The following is a 21,691-nucleotide window of genomic DNA, read 5'->3' as shown; positions in this document are numbered from 1 at the left end:
TAATAAAAATAAAGCAATGTTAAATATGATGTCAAAAAAACAATATGCTACCCATACTATGATGTGTGTTTAACACTACTTCCACTTTAACTAATCTCTGTCACTTAACAAAATATATGGAGCAGGCAACAAGAAACAATAAATAAAGTTACATCATCAGCAAGGTTAAAGTTTGAATACACAGAGAAGTGATTATAAGGCACAAGATAATAAATGAATTGTAGTCTATTTGGAAAACAACAACAACAAAATACATTACTCACGTGGTATACAGCTACCAAACTTTTCTGGGTGTTCAGAGATTAGATCATCATTAATCCTGTCTTTTAATGGACCCAAAATAATTACAGGTCGTGTGTACGAAACTAAATGTAAGGAAAAACAGAAATTATAAATTCACTTTACTAATCTGAAATCAACTTGTAAATCTCAGTTATTATGACACAAGAGTATATGTTAAATAAATTATACTAAAGAAATATCAACATGACTAAAAAGTTCATATTAATGTACTGTATAATATAAAAATATATTGCTTTGACATTGGATTCTAGTATGTCATAAATGGATACATGTTACAATGGAACACAGTTTGATAGCTTTCAAGGTATATTTACCTTCTTGCTGTACAACAGCTTCATAAGAGAGTATGGGTTCTTCATGTCCTCCTGTGGACAATGCAAAAAAATAAGAAAATTTAGTATAAAGCAAACTCTGGTAAAAATGTTAACACAGAATACAAGATACTGATGTGTGAAACCTTAAACAGACTTCAGCTAAATCCATCATCAAAAGTGTCTTACAGGGTGAAAGACTGTGTGTAAAAGCAAAATTATTATTTTTATATACACAAAAATAAAAGGTTTAGTATATATATTTTACTTTAAAAATGTGGGATGACTTGTAAATCAGATAATATTCATGAAACACACTAACTTAGCTAAAGACCAGTGTGTGTTAATAATAATAAAAAACTGTCACCTCTGAAGTAAAAGATCATTCTTTCTGCAACTGTGTATAAATTAAATATGGTAAAATCTGTAGTAGTTGGTTATTCTTTCTACACCTAGCTGTGTTTAGAATCTTTTAATTGTGAATTATCTGGATAGTTCCTATCTAGTTAAGCTTAATTTTTCTAAAGTTAAATGCACTAAGCAAGCAACTTGTTTGATTTTAATGTCTTCCTACAATGGGAATATATTTCCAATACATACTTACCTCACAAGTAGCTTTTCTCAACTTATACTGCCCTCTACAGGCATAAATCTTTGCTTGCCACTAGTCTTGATATTTCCTCCTATCCTCACATGCATTCATGTGAGACATCTGCATTCTACCATGAAGCAGCCTTACACCAATAGAAATGCAACTCAACTCCTATCGTAACTAGCACCCTCTCTTTTGTGCAGCCTGTAATCAAAACTTACACTTGAAGAGGTGTGATATCTGTTAGAAATACATATTCAGTGTAGGAAAATGTTACCTTCAATACAATATTTTACCTTCCTCTCTCACAAACAGCTGGAATCACACATTAAATTGACAGAGGGTCTGGTGAGAAGATGATAACCTTATAGTAAGCACCCAAAGGATAAACCAACACCAGTCAAACCATGATAGGTTTATCAATCCCACACAACCTTCCTACTCTCAACTGAGTGGGATTAAACAAACTCAAGAGAAAGCCTCCATTGCCCACCACCGCAGCAGCTAGGAACTGGCAAGTTATAAGAACTTCCATACTACACTAGAAAAAGAAGATGAAAACAGCATGTTGGAGAGTACAGAAGAATGCTGCACTAGACATAGTAGCAACTTCTTTGTTTTGAAAAGCAGACCAATCCAGTGAACTACAATACATGGATCATCAAGGGTGAGCAGCAATCTCAGCCTGTTTTACTCAAGTTAGTCCATGAGTATGTGGTCCAGATCATACACTTTTATGAAGCAAAATACTGCAAGGAATACCTACCAACAGTGGGCATATTTGACACACAGGTCTTACAGTTTGGATTTAAAACTGAGTTTACCTGATTAAGCAACTCTTGCTATAAAATGTGATCCAAAAACACAAAGAGGACATCCACACACACACACACACACATAAAAGAGCACTTACCCACTCGATGAGAAATTATATAATTCAAAATGGTAATGGGAGGAAGAAAAACCAGTAGAACAGGATATAAAGAAGTGGTGGTGAAGAAAATGAGCAATAAAGTTACGGAGAGTGGTACACATACCAGAATATATGATGATCTCCAATTCTGAGAGATTTTATGTAAAAACATGGAAAAGATGGCAATCACCTGTTGAAAGGGAAGAATAAGCCAGATGTATCCAACCACTAAGGATAATATGAGAAAGGAAAAAGGAAGAACTCTAAGGAATAAACAAACAGAAACACAAAAGGAAGCAGTGAATGTCATATAACAGGAGGCATTCAGAGTCAGATGGTCATAAAGGTTTGCTATAGAAGAAACTAAGATGGGTGTGAAAGTGGAACTACCCTTCCAAACAAGAGAAGTCTTGAGCAGGAAACAACAGTTGAAGAAAATGACAACATAAGAACTGGAAAATAAGATGCAGTGGACATCAAAATGAATATTTCCAATTGGCAATGTTTACACACCAGCAGGAGGAGGAACAGAATCTTGGACAAAACATGCTAAAAGGAAAAGGCAGAGAATTACTTAAACAGAGGAAGAGTATGTCCTTGAAGGGCAGATTTCAATGGAATGGGAAGTCAAGGATGCCATGCCCTGTAAAAGGACACCCTACCTGGCCAGGAACCAGATAAAAGCTAACAAATAAAGATGGAGTGTGGTAATGAAAGAATGATGCATACTGGACAGGAACTGAAATAAAAGAATGTGGGAAAGAGGAGGCAACATCATTAGCCAGTGCAATGGTGAAAACCAGAGCTGTGCTGGTCAAAGAAAAGCCATCAAAAGAACACAATTACAGAAAGGACCCAGGGTGTAGCAAACAGGTGGGAGGGTAGGTGTACAGATAAAGACCTATCCAATACAGACTGAAAGCATCTACTGCCACAGGGTTGGATGGTCATAAAAGTGTGATATGGATAAAAATTGAGATGGGCAGAAAGGTGGAATTACCCTTCCTAGCAGTTGAATCTTTAGCAAGAAACAACGACAAAGGAAAATCACAACATAGAAACTGTGGAACAGAAGACTAAAGTGTAGGAGATAGGAATTGAGATGTGTGGTAAATACATCCACATTCAGAACCCCTCACTGGAAACAAAGCTACCATAACACCAATGAATTCAGTGAACACATCATAGGGAGAATCCCATAAGAACAAGACAAATGATCCTCTACTGGATTCAAGGCACCCTAAATATGAAAGGCTATCAAACAAATATGAAAGCTTAATGCCTAATACAGGGAGTCCAGTGTCAAAAAGAGAAGAAAGAAGAAGAATATTCCCTTACCTAATGAATATATGAGATTATATTCAAGTTAAGGGAGTGAACCATCACTCACCAGCTCTGAAGAGCTGGAATGAAATTAATCAAAATCGGATGAGCTGTGAGGAGCCCCAAGAGATTGATATGTAGAGAAAGACGAAAAACCACTGCCCCTACAGCTTCACAACATCCAAGCAGATACCCCAATGGAAAGAGATACATCCATAAAGAAGTAACATTCTAGAAGAGGAAGAGAAAGAAGAAAAAATTCCATAGTTGTGTTATCTTGACCCAACAACCAGATGAAGTTGGTCTGTAAGGATGGAATGGAGCATCAATGTGTCCCAAAAAAGGTTCCTCATGTGGGCACTACCAAGAGGAATGAAGGTTTCCAGAGAAGCCCACATATCCAAAAGAGATAGGACCTCTCATGGAGAGACAGAAGGAATGGAGGGTAGGTTGAGCCTGACTAAGGAGAGAATTAAACAATACTCCAAGATGAACAAGGCACTGTGCTGGAATGAAAAATAAAACTATTTCACCTTCATAACCAATCAGCCTGAGTAACTTCTGTGAATATAAAGAGCAGGGTTACCCTGCAAAGGATCTACAGGTAACTAGCTGTCTTTGTAATGGTGGAAATGAAAGACCTTGGGAATAAAGACAAGCAAATGCCCTGATCACCTATCAAAACAAAATAATGAGTCAAGGCTAGCCTCAATGAAAGAACCCACAACTATAAAATAACAACCATGATGGGCAAAACATAGGTAATGTCAAGTTGAAGGAGAGATAAGAAGTTGAAGGTATCCCTCCAAAATATCTCCTGTCATCAAACATAGACTTCATGGTAAAACAAGGTAGAACCAAGGAATGGTACAGAGCTGAAACATCGATGACAAATCACCAGTCTCTGGTCTTTATGGGGACAAGAAACAAATATGAATAACAAAATCCAGAGAGGAACCCCGCATCTGGCAACACCCTTGTGATGCTGGTTCTGAACTGCCACTAAAAGACATTGGCTTGAAACTGGAGCCCAAGAAGAAATTTGAAAGTTGTGTCAAGAGAAGGAGTATCAAAACAGAGGCCCAGACCCTCTAAAACAACCCACAAAACCCAAGGGTCCATAATAAAAAGACCATCATAGATGGGAAAAATGGATGAGCCAAGCTTCTAAAGGACCTAAAAAACATACAGTCTGGTTACCATGACCATCAACTTCCCCTATGATGATGCCACAAGTACTAACAGCAAACCTCAAGAATAGAAGAAGCCAGAACCACAATGGAAGAGGAAGGAGGAGGGTGAGTCAAGTTCAGTAAGGAGTTAGATATACAAGAAGCCAATGAAAAAAGGAAAATATGCAACCACGTTGATTCAGCTCTTGTTTTTAGTGTTGGGAATGTCCCTAGTAATATCCAAGTACAGTAACCGAGTCATGAACAAACCATACAATAAGGAAAGAGGCAAATTTGTCTATAGAAAAGTATGTCCCAATCCCAAAAGGTCTCAACAATAGAGCAGAAAGGGCAAACAGAGAGAGGCAGTCTATGGTAAAAAACAGGAAAACTGAAACAGAGAGAATGTAACTGAAGTATTGGGGCCTGAATCTCTAAAAGAACAAGTGAATCAAAATGTTGCAAGTCTTAGTAGGGATATACAGACTGGTAAAATGCCAAAGAGTACATGGAAATTGCAGTATAATGATCCCCGAATGTAACTGATCTCTATAATGACTTGTATAAACCCCAATAACGAGTGAAGGGGTTGAAACACTAGATAATGGCCTATAGGCATGACACTGAAAAGGACAGGTGAGAAATCATCAGAAACAATAATAAAACATAATTGAATTATTAAGTCAACAAAGAAACAAGGTAGCCTGAATACCTTCCTCAAATTGCAACAAAAGTTAGGCATAGCCATAATGAGGAAACAGGCTGCCAAAATTTTCCTCTTCTTCTTGTAAGGGCACCCCCTTACATGTTAATAGAAGATAAATATCTGATGGCTCAGAAAACTGCATAATAATAGCTATCTCTCTTCAAACAGAACCATTACTTCTTTAGCAGAAAAAGCTTGCTCTGACACAAGTCAAAAATTAGTGAAAGTTGAAAAAAAAGATGGTTTGCAAAACAAAAGTATGTGTTTGGACTGACACTCAAAACTTGAGTGAAGAACATTAATGAACTCACAAATGATAAATAAACACAATTAATTTACACAAATTTGAGAAGAAAAATCAGTAGAAAAGCATAAGCAAAAACATATCCTATGAGTATGACTGCTAACTAAGAAGTGATTAAGGGCTACATAGAAGAGAGGACAGTAGTTATGAAAGGAGTTGTGTTACTTTCCTGTTGATGGAAGGTTGCTGCACATCATTTAAACAACAGTACATAGATGTTTCACATGAAGTTAGGTGGGAATATCAAAGGCTAGTGGCAAGCTAAAATTTGTCCAAATAGAGAAAAATATAAGTCGAGAAACGATATTTGTGAGTAAAGGTACAATACTATAACAGAAATATTTATTGTGTTTCACTCTTTATTTCTTTCAGATTAATTCATAACTTTTGCAATGAAAACCTGATATTTTTTATATATTTGTTATTTTCACTCTCTTTAACCACACTGTTCTATAATTTGTTCTAAATCTTAAAAGTAAATAAACCAGTGCAAAACTGTGTACACACTTTATACACAACATTATTTTATGAAATGTTTGACAATTTAAACATACAAATACATGGAGAAATATGTAAATAGATAGACAGTGTTTTTACAATACTACTGAAAGTTAAAAACAACTTTTAAAAAATGTGAAAAATCAGTAAGCTTCATTCTGTGTTACTTAATAGTTAAATATAAAATATCATTGTTATAAAGAATTCACTCCCACAGATATTAAACAGTTTTCATTTTCACAAAGCTCTACTACTCGTAACACCAATTTGTTATTCACAATGAATGTATATAGATGCTTTTTAGCAAGTTTATTGGGAATTATAGTAACTTGGAAGTCAATAAGCATTCTTGAATTATGAGTTTCTTATTAAAGCTGATTACCCAGTAAAAAACTTTAAAAATAGAAGAAATGAGTTATACTGTAAAACAGTTTGATATGCTAAAGATATCAGATTTATGAACAAAGAATTTGTAATTGTTCTGAAATAAAAGTTCCATTCAAAGTTTAAGAAAGTAACTAGGCCTTATATCTTTAGTTATAGTTTTTATATAGATAACTTCCATACTTAGATGGATCGCAATCTACTTGTTCTATTTTTAATCATGTAAAGATTGTAGAGTTCAAATAGTTAACATGCATTCTGGATTCCTAAGTGCTGCTAATCTTATATAACTTTTTGTGTAATACTTACTACAAACTCAATAATACTGGAATATGATTTTTTTTATATACCTATAAAAACTTGACATTAATAACCATAATATTTATTATTCTGACAGTGACAAATAACTATACCAATTTTAAACTGTAAACTATTTAGAAATAATACTACATATACCCAAGAGTCTCTATTATTGCACCACAACTGAAATCACTGTTAAAATACAAATTACACAAAACTCATAAAAACAAAGGGCTACCTACGGATGGCACTGGCCTCACTGTCACTGGTGTTTGTAATACTGACAGCATCTGAAACAATAAAAAAAATTAAAGATAAGCTTCATCAAACTAAAACCAATAAAAGAAACAGATAAAATATTGAAATATAAGTAGATGGACAACAATGTCAACAAAGTAGCAACATTTGGACTTTACGATAAATAATTCATTAATATTTGTAAACTGACCTTTTGTGGGGGAACCATCTCCTGTAGGGCATGAACCAAAATAAGAAAACCAATTTAGTAAGAAGCAATTTGGTATAGAATAACCAAACTCAAAGCATACTTCTTGAAAGATTGAAAAGAAAACTCACCAAAACTATAATAAGTATTTCAAAATAAACCTTATGTACCACATTTATCTAAAGGACGTTTCTTTTAAATTAGCTCATATATTTATGTTTGTAAATTACTCATATAACATAAAACAACTGAACTACAACAAAACCCAAGCACAGTTAATTACCTGGGTCACATGCTCATTATGTTTAAAAATAACACCAGATTTTTAACATATGATGCTCAGAAATGGAATAAGTTTTCAGCTAATTGTAAAACTTAAAAACTAATCATCATCACAAATTTAGATGTTTAATATGAAAAACCAGAACAAGAAGCATTACCATAAACCAATATTTATTGGGCAACACTTACATTTTGATAGTTTTTACCATTTGAATTTATAAAGATCTTATTTATAATTTGACAGATCATACTTATTGTTATTTTGTTTTTGGAATTTCATGAAGTATTGAAAAATACAAAAGTTTTGTTTTACAGAAAAAAATTTTCCTTTACAGTTAATTGACAGTATTATTAAGAAATATTTAAAAGTTTTGTATGCTTTTAAAATTAGTAAATGTACTGATTCTAAACAAATAGTTCATCATTTACAGGAAAACATGTTCTAGATTTTAAAATATTAAAATAATTTTTAATAAAAAAGTTTATCCACAAATTTAACTTTTAATTATTTTGAAACAGATATGTTATTTAAGTAATTATTTTTAATTTAAATGCAAGATTATTAAAATACATTGCTCTTGTACCATGTGTATAGTAACATGCCCAAAGTGTAACCACAGCATTTTGAATTCTACAATTTGTTGTTTGAGTTTGATAATTAGAAAACCTATGCAAACATTCTACATAGTCAACAATTCTTTGCCACTCCCCATACAACACTGTCATTTTATATCTACTGCCATGTTTCAGCATAGTAGGAAATGTCAGAAATAAAAACATGCTTAGAATTAAAGAAAGTTTGTAGATTCAAAAAAACACATCCTTAATTGAGCTTCATTAAAATTGTTTCATCTTTACTTAGAATAACAAACATCAGTACAAATCCAATAACACAAAATTTAGCATAATTTTTAAAAACATATCCAATAATTAAAAAAAAACATCTACCAGCCAAAATCCACCATTCTACAGTAAGAAAACACCTATATTATTAAAGTGATTGCAATCAGTTACAAACCAGTACCATTTTTCTGAATAATATACTCATCTGTTAAAGCCCTCTACTGACTGATACCCTTTTGTACCATGTACTTAGTTATTAATTTCTTTTGTTCACCAAAACATGAATTTCAGTGAAGGAAAAACAGTTCTTCTTTGATTTGCTATTTTTGTTGCAGAAGATAAACTCAGTGCATTAGTGATGCTTGGAAAAACAAAGCAACTAAATACATTAGTCATCATATGGTGGTTAAATGGAAACAATTTGATGTGTAGTTCTACACCAACCACTAATAACATAAATATTCAGGTGTTTTGATAACATGATATTCAGTGCAGCAAAAATGTTAAAATGAACCTTAAATTAATCAAACACTTTAAAACAATCACTTAACTTACTTTCTCCATCACTACCACCATCTTCTGCATTATTATCTTTGCTTTTCATAAAGGGGAACTTACGAGAAAATGAAAAATTTTTCTTCTTTCTGTCTAATGTACTCTACAATGAAAAAAATAACATCACTACGTGCATTCTGTTGCTGTAACAACCAAACAATTGTATTACACAATAACTGGTTAACAAGTACAGTTAAAGGCTTAGCATCACCATCAACTGTTCTCTATTACGTAACACTTTTAATCAAAAGAAAGAAAATCAATGTAACTCATTAACTGTTTACAACAATTATTCACACGTTATGACAAGCCTATGATGCACTAATCCTCACAGAAACTACTACATACAGTATCTCCTAACAAGAAAAGGTATTTTCTTCATTGAACCTTTCTATTTACTATGCAGTTTTTAAAACAATATATTTTGTGTGCTAAATAAAATTCAAATATTTGGAATAAGAAACATGCTACTGTTTATTAAAATGATTTAAAAAAATCTTAGGTTCAGGCCATGCCATTACATTATATATCCATCTGAAAAACAACACTTTTTAATATTTTCACAGTGATTTGACATTGTAACAATACATTAATAAATTTCTTCTATATTTATATTTCACTCAGTATTTTTTCAATCATTTGTGCCCATTTATTTAACCTGAGTAAGGATCTTGAAGTCCATCCATTATGACATTTCTGTGATATATGTAATGATTAATTGATGTTTCAGGAACAAGGAAAATTCACTTACCTTTCCATCACTTATGCTACTCTTCCCCTGGAACTTTACTGATTTTAGCCGTGCCCTTTCTCTCCTTTCAACTCTACAAAATCATGTATACATCTCAGTTTCAAACCTCCCAATACAAATAATGTCTCTATCAAACACTGTTTGTGTTATAAAATCTTTTCTGAAAATACCACTAGCTATAATTTTTCTTCTCCAATTTATAATGTTTTTTTAAGAGTTATGTTAACATGCAATACTATGTAAAAATACACTTTTGCTTGGCCACACTGATAGCAGAAAACACACTATTTTTTATATTATCTGGCAAATACATTGCACCATTTCAATTAGAACAGAAGAAAATCTAACAAAACAATGAACAAGCCACTATCCTAACAGCCTAGAATGAAGGAAAATAAACAAACTTTATGAAACTACTGGGAATATTTGTTTTCCTGAAGAAATTCCATATTTATGTTTACTTCACTTAATTAAGCATTGTAGTGATTATAATACTACAAATAAAATATGAAAATTACAATCACTCAGCTCATAAAATATATCATGAATTGAACTTCACTTCCATGATTTATTCACTAAAATGTATAGTTTTGCACTTAATAGTAGCACTTTGTATGTATGAGTGTGTGAATCCATTTATAAAGCACAATCAGTAACCACATTATTCCTAACTTATGTATTTAATAACGACATTTTGTATGTACAAGTGTGCGAATCCATTTATAAAACACAATCAGTGGCCACATGATTCCTAACTTACCAGCATGGAAAGAGGTTTAATAAAGCCAGCAAGGATTTGATATTTAGATATATGTATAAATACATTCATATATGCTCATCATTTTAACATAGGCTAACTACTGTTGGTAATCTTACATATAAAGATGTACACAGTTGAACAAATATCCTTTCATTTTTTAACTCTGTGATTCTTGGTATTAAATCCAGTTCCCAAACAGTATTTAGGTTAAAAGGTAATCTATTATTGGGAATGATTCATTGCAATGAAATAAGCTATAGTGTGAAAAGCTAAACTTTTATTTCAAATAATTTTTGGTCATAAAACTACCTGTTAAGTGAAACTTCTATATACATGTAATGTTCTTAAACATAAAATATGTTTTACACCAAAATCTAAAGTAATACAATGGTAAACACCTAATAAACCTCAATCACTTGAAATTACTCTTGCTGTTGAACACAAATCTAACATGACCTTTTGGTAAACAAATAACCTTCATTTGCTTGAAATAATTCTTGATAACAAACTTATCTATGAAAAGGAGCTTACATAAAAAATAAACCAAAGTTCCTTAGAATGATTCATATTAATAAATCCAGTTCTGATAAGAGGCTTAGGTGACAAACTAAAGTCCTTTGCTTGCACTGACTGATGATAATAAAAAAAAAAGTTATAAAAAGGGCTTAGGTGGAAAACTACTTTTGTTGAATTTGAAATGATCCTTGATTTAAAATAAAACTTAATGAATAAAGGTTTATCCCAAAAATAATAATCTTTTTATACTTAGGATAATTCTTGATAAAACAAAGTTCATGACAAGGGGCTTGGAATAAAAATTAACCTTGTTTCACTTGAACTGATTCTTAGAAATAAACCCAATTATGAAAAGGAGCTCAAGCAAAAATCTAATTTTTCATTTTTTTTCTCTTTGGGATGATTCTCGATAAAACAAATAATTATAAAAAAGAGGCTATAGTGAAAAACTAACCTTTTTTTACTTGGAATGATTCCCATGCCTTCCTCTTCTCCAGTTGGGAGTATTTTTCTTGCTTGCCACCACTCATCATCACTAGCATTTATGACATGGAGAATGTCACCAAAATGAAATGGTAGTCCTCTACTAGGAAGTCCACTGTCTTTTGAAGGATCATACTCAAATAAAGCTCTGGAATCAAGCCAAAACAAGAACTGGATAAAACAAATTATTAAGTGAGCAAGTAGAAATAGAAAAAAAAAAAATAAAGAAATATATGTTGGAAAGCAAGATTTTTAAATCCTATCTCTACTCAAATTATATAACTGTATAGTATAACTCACCTAACATAAAGGGACCGTTTCTGGGAGGTACGCAAGCTGCCTGATGATGTATTCAACATTTGCTCTCTCAAATCGTGAATCTTTGCCTCAAATTTGTTGTACACTGAGGATAAAAAAAACTATGTTTTGAATTTTCCAACATATAATTTTCTTGTCAGAAACATCACCAAAAACAAAAAATGTTAAAACTGACAAAACTTATATTTCAAATTACCAAGGAAAATATTTTTAAAAAATTACAATGAAGAAAAACAAAAAGGAGTTAAAAAAGGAAAAATAAATACTCACAGGTATAAAATAAAAAAAAAGTTGACAAAGCATCAAGCGAGTGATCCTTAAGATATCAAAACCATCATCTCATATCATGTTAGCCAGTAATGTTTATAAAGCTTCTGATCTCTAAATGCAACTTCTAAAAAAGTATAATGAATAGGTTTTTTGCTCACAGCTGTATTTTTCTTTCATTCAAGCTATTTCAGGAAACCACTGACTCAAAGTGTTACACCCACCCATAAAGTAAAAATTTCATCCCACTTAACTCTACACATACTCACGAGAGTTAAGTATGTCGCACATTAAAGCATAAGTGAAAGTTGAAAACCATTAATCAAATTCTGTTGTATCAGGCATTTATCCAAGATTGTTTTATAAGATCTTTAAACATATTTAATTTATTGTGAAAATGCTATCAATAAGGTGGGTAGAAAAGATTCAGGAAAAAAACGACAAACATATGAAGTTTTGAGATTATGTGAAATATAAAAGTGCTAACTTCCTAACAAAAAAATTAAAAAACCTGCAACTTAAACTGCTAATATGCAATTTTATTTTCATGATTAAATTTATTTTATTTGGTAAAAAGTGATTCATCCTAAAAGTCTTAAGACATAAAACATAACCTTCTAAGCACGTGCTTTCTTTGGATCCTAAACAGTTGAAAACTTAAATGTCACAAGACTCTGAATAAGATGAATATCACATTCATGATGAGCAAGAACTTGTGTTTAAGCATAAATTACTCTAAGTCAATTAGACTTTAAATAGGCTAAATATTGCCTAACTGTCTACTTCTAAGGAACGACATAACAATAATGCCATATGCACAGTGCCTCTGCTACTGGTATAGACATTTCTACACTACAAATATAAACACTTTGTTCTTTAAACCATGTTGCCCCTAAAAAGAACAGTTTTGCTAGATTAAATATTGTCCAAATGAGTGTTGACTAAACGTACGCTCACATACCTTTATGCACTCTGCTTGCTAACCTGAAAGTTTTGAAATACTTAAGTTTTCTTGTACATAAAACCATGACAGCCATCCTGCAATATTTGAGGGTTTTTTTACATAATCACGTGCAACTTATGAATAAAAAATAAACTTTTAACTTTGGTCACTTTTCACTGTTATATGTTACATGTGCGTAACGCGTAATTTAAATTTTGATTTCAGAAAGTGTCAAGTTAATTAATACTTTCATTAACATAAGAAGTTAACTTTCTGACTGTATTAACTATTGTGGTCTTCTCTGAATTACGAAATATCATCATCTTTGGCACACCAGTACATTTACCAAAAATCATATCCGTAGATAATTTCTTGTAGATTTCCTTGGAAAATTAAAGCAAACAAACAAAACAGCGCCATCTAAGCTCTGTTACAAGACTGTACGCGTAGACTGGAACCAAATAGCTCAGCCGGTATGTAAACCCCCAAAGAGACGTCACATCGCCGTTATTCTTATTTTTCGCGTCTCTTGCGACTGTGAACGGTTGCCTGGGTGATGTACATCTCCATTACTTCACGGTCACACAGTTGAAAGGAATGGGAAGCCATGTACAGTCAGTCACTCAGACGAAACGACAAGCGATACATAATAGCAAGATGGTGGAAGTATCACAAAGTTTAAAAACTGAATGTTTACAGAACAGGGACAGTCGTGTAGTTAACGTAGAACTACACCTAAAAACGATAAATCAAAGTTTTCTCGAAGTCTGGTGTAACCATCATTATCCTTTACCAGGTCAACAAAACAAAAAAAGGAAGAGAGGAAAAACTGGCGCCAAATGAACACGGTTTTGTGTAATAAAACCAAAAAACAATGCTCTCTTTCACGCACCAAGTTCAGATGTCGAAATGTAGTTGTTCTTACTTGAAACAGTACCTCACAACGTACGACTAACAATAGTATTAGACAATCTAAACGAATGTACATGTTAAACAGAAAAATCAGGCGATTCCTGTTGCTATATCTTGGTCGAGAAATAAACTGAAAACTTATTTTGAAAAATAGCGAAGAAGTTTGATAAGTAGCAGATGCAACAAAAAAAATTGCTGGTTGTTCTTCATTATGTCATTACTGATTTAACAAGTAAAGAAAACTTTTCGAAAAAGGAAGTAAATACAGGGATGGCTAACATTTGCATCATCCTTAAATAATAGCAAAGAATGTTAACAGATAAAAACAGGATAAATTAAACTTAGTTGTGATTGAATACTTGTATATTTTGCTTTGTTTTCATTCTTAGCTAATTGTGTTTTCGCATAATGATATACAAAATCAATCAATAATAATCATGTAATTTAACAATAATGATTGTGAGAATTGCAAAAAATTCTCCATTTCTAAATAGTACACACTTCAATTAAAACAAATTCGTCAACATTAAATGTGTAAATTTCGAGTTTTTCAAAATACATTTACGGTGCTTGAAGCGAATAAGAATGCATTCGTTAATCTATTACAATAATATTCAGTTTTGTTTGTCCTGAAATTTCGAGCGCTATTTTTTTCTTTTCAACGGATGTAAATATATTTCAGTAAATATTTTATACAACATATTAATACTTTATTAAACTTTTTTTTAAAATCTAACTTTAGACCAGAGGATAGCATTATAACTTTATTTAATGACAGTATTAAGTACGGTTAAGCTTAGCCATCCAAGAGTTGGCGGTGGGTGGTGATGACTAGCTACCTTCCCTCTAGTCTTACACTACAAAATTAGGGACGGATCGGTGCAGTGGGCTAACGACCTACTCACTTAAATACCTGTTGAAGAATCCGCAAGCGATTGCGGCCCTATGCTCCTTGTTGGAATTTAATGGTGATAACTAACTAACTAAACTAACTAAGCTTAGCCATACCTAAACTAAAGAAAGAAAAATGTAAGGTTGAAATACAGATACTAATTTCACGGCGCATCTTTTACAGGCTTCTGCTATAACAAACACAAAGGTGACTGTTTTGCTATAAAAACTACTTTTCTACAATACACTAGTAGCATAAGATGTGTGAAATACAATGAGACAACGCATCTCCAAACGGCTGGTATGGGTATTAACACTTATTAATAACGCAGAGAACAAGTTTTCAACCTTCCTAGGTCATCTTCAGGTTGAGATACATTTTTATTTCAAATGGTTCTCTTGTTATCAAGAACAAGACAGTGCCTTAGGCTACAAAATATTCTCATGTAACTACAATACTTACAGATAAATATGTTAAATATACTGAATTAATCGCCAAAAACAGTTTAACAGTTTTTTACATCCTTCCTTCGGGAAGGTTTATTCTATAAATTGAAGGTAAATAAATGATCTTCTCCAACAGATGAGCTACTAGATGCATAGCAGATAAAAGTTTTCCTGGTTTCTAAATGGTTGCGGTTGTTATATTATTTCCTTCTTTACGTTTCAACGCACACTACTGTATTTCAGATTTGTTGTTAACTATTTTAAGCATGATGTTTCAAATATCCTATACACACCATCAGTCACCCATAAAACCAATCAACTTGCACATTTTGTGTACAGTAGTGCAGGATTGGAGGTAGGGGTGCAAATACCATGGACCACCAGGTCAAAAAGGTTTTCCGATTAGGTTGGTTGGCTGGTTTATTGGCGTTTTATGGCGCAAAGCAACTACGCTAAACAACAGGTAAAAAATTAAAAATTAAGTGTACTTATTAAAATTTGAAAAAAGGAATCATATTAAAACAAAGATCAATTTTTGATTTAAAAACTTAAATAGCGTTAAAAAGTCCAATGGTCCTCAAAAAATTTAAAACATTTCTAAGGTGGACAGTGTCACCACCTCCAATGGCATTGTCCAGTGTTGTGGGTAAACCTGTGGACAAAATATGTCTAAAATTGTGCTGTTGTTGAGAGTCGTAACGACGACACGACAGGAAATGTGGCTATTGTAACTTGAGTGTTATACAGACCACACAATGATGCATCAGTCCCAGATAAAAGAAAACGAGTTAAAAAACTGCGACCACTTCCTCATTCCAATACTTACGGCAACAAAGTGGCCAAAGTCCAATAGAGGGTTTTATTTGGAAAGGCTTGTTATAATGTCGCTCACTCCAAGTCTCATGCCAACTGGAGCGAAGCCGAGCCTTGAATACAGGACCGTAGTCCATGTATGGAACAGCTACTGCCGTGATAGCACCGGAGCAGACAGATTTATTTGTGGTGTCAGCGAGCTCGTTCCCGCGAATACCAGCGTGGCCTGGTATTCAAAAGAACTGGACAGAAGTAGATATTAAAGAGAAATTGGCCAGTCTGTTTTGAATATCGGCGAGAACAGGGTGGAAACTAACATGAAGAGATTCTAAGGCTAGTACAGAGCTAAGCAAATCAGTATAAATAGTATAATTCGAGTATTACTTAGCTTTTATGTGATGCAGAGCAACAAAAATGGCGTACAATTCGGCAGTGAACCACAACAAACCATGGCAGAGACATCTGATTTCGAACCATCTGTATAAATAGGAATAAAAGGATAATTTAAACGATGTTCGGCAAATAAAGACGGTACTTCTACTCGGGAGTATCCGCCTTTCTCTGGTGACTCAAAGAAAGGGCACACTTGGGGATGGTAATAAGCTGCAGTGGGACGGGTTGACCATTGGATACAGTAATTTCATCCACTGACCGACCCAATTCATCCCACTGCACTGAATATGGAAGCCAAGAAGAACAGTGGCAGATCATCTGTTCTAAAAAAGCATGGTCCACTGAGGAAGGAAAACACCACCCCAGGTGGAATGCTATGGTAAGGATTGAAGTTTAGAAGCACACAGTAAAGACAGTTGCAAACAGCGGAAGTGTAGAGGAGGTTCATGAAACTCTGTGTACAAACTCCAAACAGAGAAAGTGCAAAAAGCCTCCACGCATAGCCAAAAGCCACTGATGATGAACGGGGTCCAGCATCTTCAAGGCCGAGGTCCTGGTAGAGTCACAGACCAGAGACCTATAGTCCAGTTTTGATCGAATGAGGGCACGACATATCTTTAGCATAGAACTCGATCCACTCCCCAATAGGTGGAAGAGAGGACACGGAGAATGCTCAGCGCCCTTGTGCACTTAACTCGTAGCTGCTTAATGTGTGTTATAAAGGTCAGCTTACAGTCAAAGATAAGCGAAAAAATTTTTCCTCAAGGCCCATGGAAAGCAAAACTTCACCAACATGGAGTTCTGGATCAGGTGAACACCCCGTTGGTGGCAAAAGTACATGCAATCGATTTTAGGAAGAAAAACGTTAAAACCATTTGTTGTGGTCCACTTCAGTAAACAACTAGGGCCAGTCTGTCGCTGCCGCTCGATTAACCTCATGTTCAACAACTGACATGAGATATGAAAGTCGTCGACATAGAGCCAGAGTTGTTCAGTGATGGTATTAATCTTTATATTGAAAAGTGTGACACTCAAGACACAACCCTGAGGGGCTCCAAGTTCCTGTAGTTAAAAGCGTCGAACCCACACGAACTTGGAATCGCTTGCGCATTAAAATAATTATAATAAAATAGGCAAATGGTCATGCAACCCATATGAGTGGAGGTCTCCCAAAATGCCATACCTTTACGTAGTATCGTAAGCCTTCTCAGAGTCAAATGATGCTGACACAAAATTTTGTCACTTGAAAAAGGTTTGTCTGATTGATGTTTCAAGTCCAATCAGATGGTCCACTGTGAAGCACTGTTATCGGAACCCACACTGGGTGGGCGAGAGGTGGTTGTTTGATTCGAGGAACCAAACAAGTCGAGCATTAACCATCCGCCCTAAGGTCTTACAGAGACAGCTCGTCAAAGAAATTAGACGGTAGTTTGAAGGAATCTTGAGATCCTTTCTAGGCTAAGAAAAAGGTAAGACAACAACCTGGTGCCATGCATCAGGAAAATCATTCTTCTGACAGATCCAATTAAAAACAACCAGAAGAATAACAAGCAAAGAAGAAGATAGATGGTGCAGTATCTCGTAGTGTATATCATTTTGTCCGACCAATGAAGTGCCAGCAAGCTTGACTTTCACCAGTGTGAAAGGGCGATTATAGTCATTGAGACATTGAGGGTGGAGGAAGAAGCAAAATTACTAGATGCCCAGCAAAAGCTTTCACTGAAAGTAACGGCAATGCTCTGGGTATCAGCAGCATTTTGGCCATCATAGAGCAAGATCAAAAGAGGGACAGAATCATACTGACCACTGAACTTCTAAATATTGTTCTATATGACTTTGGAACTGATGGTAGAAAAGATGCTAGAAATGTATTTAATCCAAAATTTCTTCTGGCTTTGACGTCTTTCTTGCTGAGCATGTTCACACGCCCACTGAAAAGCAATGCAGTTCGAATGTGTGGTATACGTAAGAATACATTAAGCAGCTGCCTTGATAATACAGTCAGTCACTCCTGCCATGCACTCATCTATAAATAGCTTACACATAATGGGAGGATCAAGTTCCCAGAGGTCAGTGAAAAAGAACCAGTTGCCTTGGTCCATCTTCTATGGGGTGCGCAGGTCGGGTGGCATCGTCCACGGCCAATCTCTCTCAAAATGATAGGAAAATGATCACTGCCCCATGGGTTGCTGTCAACAATAGTTCCTCGTGACAAATTCAAAGTATCATGGGAAGTAACTTTAATGGCCATTGAATGCAAGAGGAGTTCACTGTGTTTTGGAGTAGATGTTTCAAGAACGTAGATTTCTGACTGACTTTGGAGAGCCAGCAAGCCCCTCTAGTCCCTTCTGACTAAAAAAAGGAAGACATTTGCCCTAAAGATGTGTGCGGTAAAGAGTGTAATATTAGAAAATGAGGTACAAGTGTTGAAGAAGTTGAAGATTGCTGTACAGAATATTCAAGACGTGGTCGTTTACCTATGGTCTGTTTTTTCACTATTTTGTTTTTATTTGGGGGATCCATAATAAAGAAAAAATATTTCGGTTCCCACTGATCTCACCTACCAAGGGGACGCACTAACATGCAAAAAAGGACACTGCAGCAATGCCACAGTTTCGTGAGCAGTATACCCAAACACCAGCATCAGACACAATGTTCGCAACACCCGTTGAGAATGTCCAACACTGGTACTCGATTGACTCTAGCCCATGTGGACCAGCCGATTTACCATGAAGGGGACATCCAAAAGTCACTCGCCTAAAGAAATTCAAGGCCAAAGTGATGTGTTAGGGTTGGACTCCTCAATCACCAGGGACCTCTCCCTTCCCTTCACGAGTAGCCATGTACGGCAAACATGTAAGTGGATATTTAGATCCCACAATAGGTAAACTGCAAGAACAGAACTTTATGTTGAGGGCCTCCTCACCACGTACTGGAACCCACATCGAGAGATCTCCCGACTAGGAGAAAAAAAAAAAAAGGAATCGAAAACTGGATTTCTCATTGAAAAACTGTGTCACTCTTACAACAGTGTTGTTTTAGTGATTTCATATAAACTTATTCTTTCATAATTTTTCATCAACATATTTTTCAGTTGAAGTTATAAATACTTGCAAGAAGGGCTGGCTGACACTTAACTATTGCTGTTCAGATCTATCTAAGCTTTATGATGGTTAACTGCAATAACAAGATATCGCCGAGTGAAACGTAGATAACTAAAAACAAACTACGGCGAACAATGACAGACGATCAGTTGAGTGCCTTAATGATGTCTGATTGATTTCGGATTGCAAGTTAAGATATTTTTGCTGCTGTCATAGCCAGAAAGAAACTGTAGATAAAGAGATGTCCGTGCATTCTTCGAACTGTTGTTAATAAACAGTACTGAATTGTAGTTGACTACTTTATGGAGTTCAGTTGCAATATCCACCTTCCCCTCAAGTCCCTAATACAGCCCTGGTGTAGGGGACAAACATTACAAGACAAAAGAAACACGAATGGATGTAAATCAGACTATTGGCCACTGGTTGATACATGCTGATGTAGTGGACGAAATGATATTTATTATCAGTACATTTTTACGAAAATTGAACCTTATCACAAGTTTTCAGTTACCCTCAACAAGAGGAAACAAAAACACAAGACCTGGTTTCTCCTAACATTGAAACAACATATTCTTACCACTGGAGATCTAATAATACTGTCGCATAGCTGTTCTATAATGTTTGCTGAATTTCGCGCAAAGCTATTCAAGAGCTATCTGTGCTAGCCGTCGTTAATTTTGAAGTATTTGTTTGTTTGTTTTTCTTATAGCAAAGCCACAACAGCTATCTGCTCAGCCCACCGAGGAGAATCGAACCCCTTATTTTAGCGTTGTAAATCCGGAGACATACCGCTGTACTAGCGGGGGGCAATTTTGAAGTAATAAATTTGAGAAAAGTCAGCTAGTCAATACCACCCATAACAAACTTTCGAGTTACCTTTCTTACCAACGAATAATGAGTCTAGTCGTCATATTATACAGAATACAGCTGAAAGGACAATCAAGTTAAGTGTCGGGTTTAAAACCCGTGATTCATAGACTTTCAAACTCCATAACCACTTGGACAAGCCATACCTAACTGCCATAAAACCACAATTATTTTGGCAGCGGTTGGATAGAGGGGTAGCTATTTTTTTTTTCAACCAATTATTTTCTATTCAAGCCCGGTCAGTAACCTGGTATACATCATATATAGTATTTTTGATTTTCTGTTTAGACGAGAAACTGTAAGCAACAAAACTTTTTCTGTTTCTATTTACACTGTTTTTCTCAACGTCGTATTTTAACATATTAAATCTTATCACAAATAAACTAAAACATGCTACGTACAAATTAACAAACATTATGTAGATTTCGCATTGTACGCTAATATTCTACACGAAAAAATAAAGTTTTTAACAGGCAGGAAATAAAACAACGTTTTCATGATGGCCCCATAAGTCTGACTTACCATATCTCTAGGTGCATCAGCCAAGAAAAGATACAGAACGTAGGCGGTTCCCACACACGCACAACCATGTGTGTCAGAGTGGCTTAAACCGCTAGAAAACTCCGCTACCAATGATATCCCGAACGTGTCAACGCCACCCATAATAAGTATACAGATCGTTGTGCGCACGCTAGACAGCCAATATTCGAAGCATGATTTTTAACGCGCATGTGTATAAATTCAATACGACGAAAACGTAGGGACCTCTCATAACCGTTACTATCAAGTAACGCACACAATTTGTTTTTCAAATCCGTTAAAACAAAACACGTCCTTAAAACACAAATACTCGATTGATTTATAACATATGTACTGACTCAAACAACACTTTTATGGCCTTACGCGAGTAATACACACATTTTACCAATAATTATTATAACTACAAAAACTCCTGTTAATTTATCTAGTTCAAACTAAGTGTTTTGCTTTTTTGACTTGAAACATTCGAGATTATAAAATTATCCTTTCACATAAAATAATGAATAGTTATAGAAACATTTCTTCTACGTGTTAATTATATTAGGCACGAGCATCTCCGTTGTTAACGGATAAGCCTTTTTTCCCTCATAAATACAAACTTTGTTTTTACATTTATTATAAAATTATCGATGTTGTAGTAAAACATTGCTTCAAACGTTATGACAACTAGACCATTAGAATGATGAATTAGAAAATTAGAATTACGATGAGAAAGCAAGTGTTAGAAAAATACCTTGAAATAACGTCCCGAAGAC

At 34.5% G+C, this 21,691-nt stretch overlaps 1 protein-coding gene across 18 annotated transcripts in view; it reads right to left on the bottom strand.

Annotated features, from left to right (window-relative positions):
- Positions 1–21,691, bottom strand: part of LOC143232400 (disks large homolog 1-like) — a 258,171-nt gene that overhangs the window by 6,474 nt on the left and 230,006 nt on the right. For 13 of the 18 annotated variants that reach the window (XM_076467804.1, XM_076467795.1, XM_076467798.1 and 10 more), the window contains 8 exons: positions 11,742–11,844; positions 11,413–11,589; positions 9,683–9,755; positions 8,932–9,034; positions 7,255–7,275; positions 7,049–7,096; positions 618–668; positions 264–365 (listed from right to left, as the gene is read on the bottom strand). In XM_076467804.1, the coding sequence (XP_076323919.1) occupies positions 264–365; positions 618–668; positions 7,049–7,096; positions 7,255–7,275; positions 8,932–9,034; positions 9,683–9,755; positions 11,413–11,589; positions 11,742–11,844 (678 nt within the window). The remainder of the gene's footprint in view (positions 1–263; positions 366–617; positions 669–7,048; positions 7,097–7,254; positions 7,276–8,931; positions 9,035–9,682; positions 9,756–11,412; positions 11,590–11,741; positions 11,845–21,691) is intronic. The other 5 variants (XM_076467807.1, XM_076467797.1, XM_076467800.1 and 2 more) reach the window with 1 other exon arrangement.

The sequence above is a fragment of the Tachypleus tridentatus genome, chromosome 11, assembly GCF_004210375.1.
Source record: "Tachypleus tridentatus isolate NWPU-2018 chromosome 11, ASM421037v1, whole genome shotgun sequence".
In the NCBI taxonomy this organism is placed as follows: domain Eukaryota; kingdom Metazoa; phylum Arthropoda; class Merostomata; order Xiphosura; family Limulidae; genus Tachypleus; species Tachypleus tridentatus.
Note: the sequence above shows the minus strand (reverse complement) of the source record. Positions and strands in the feature narration are given on the sequence as shown.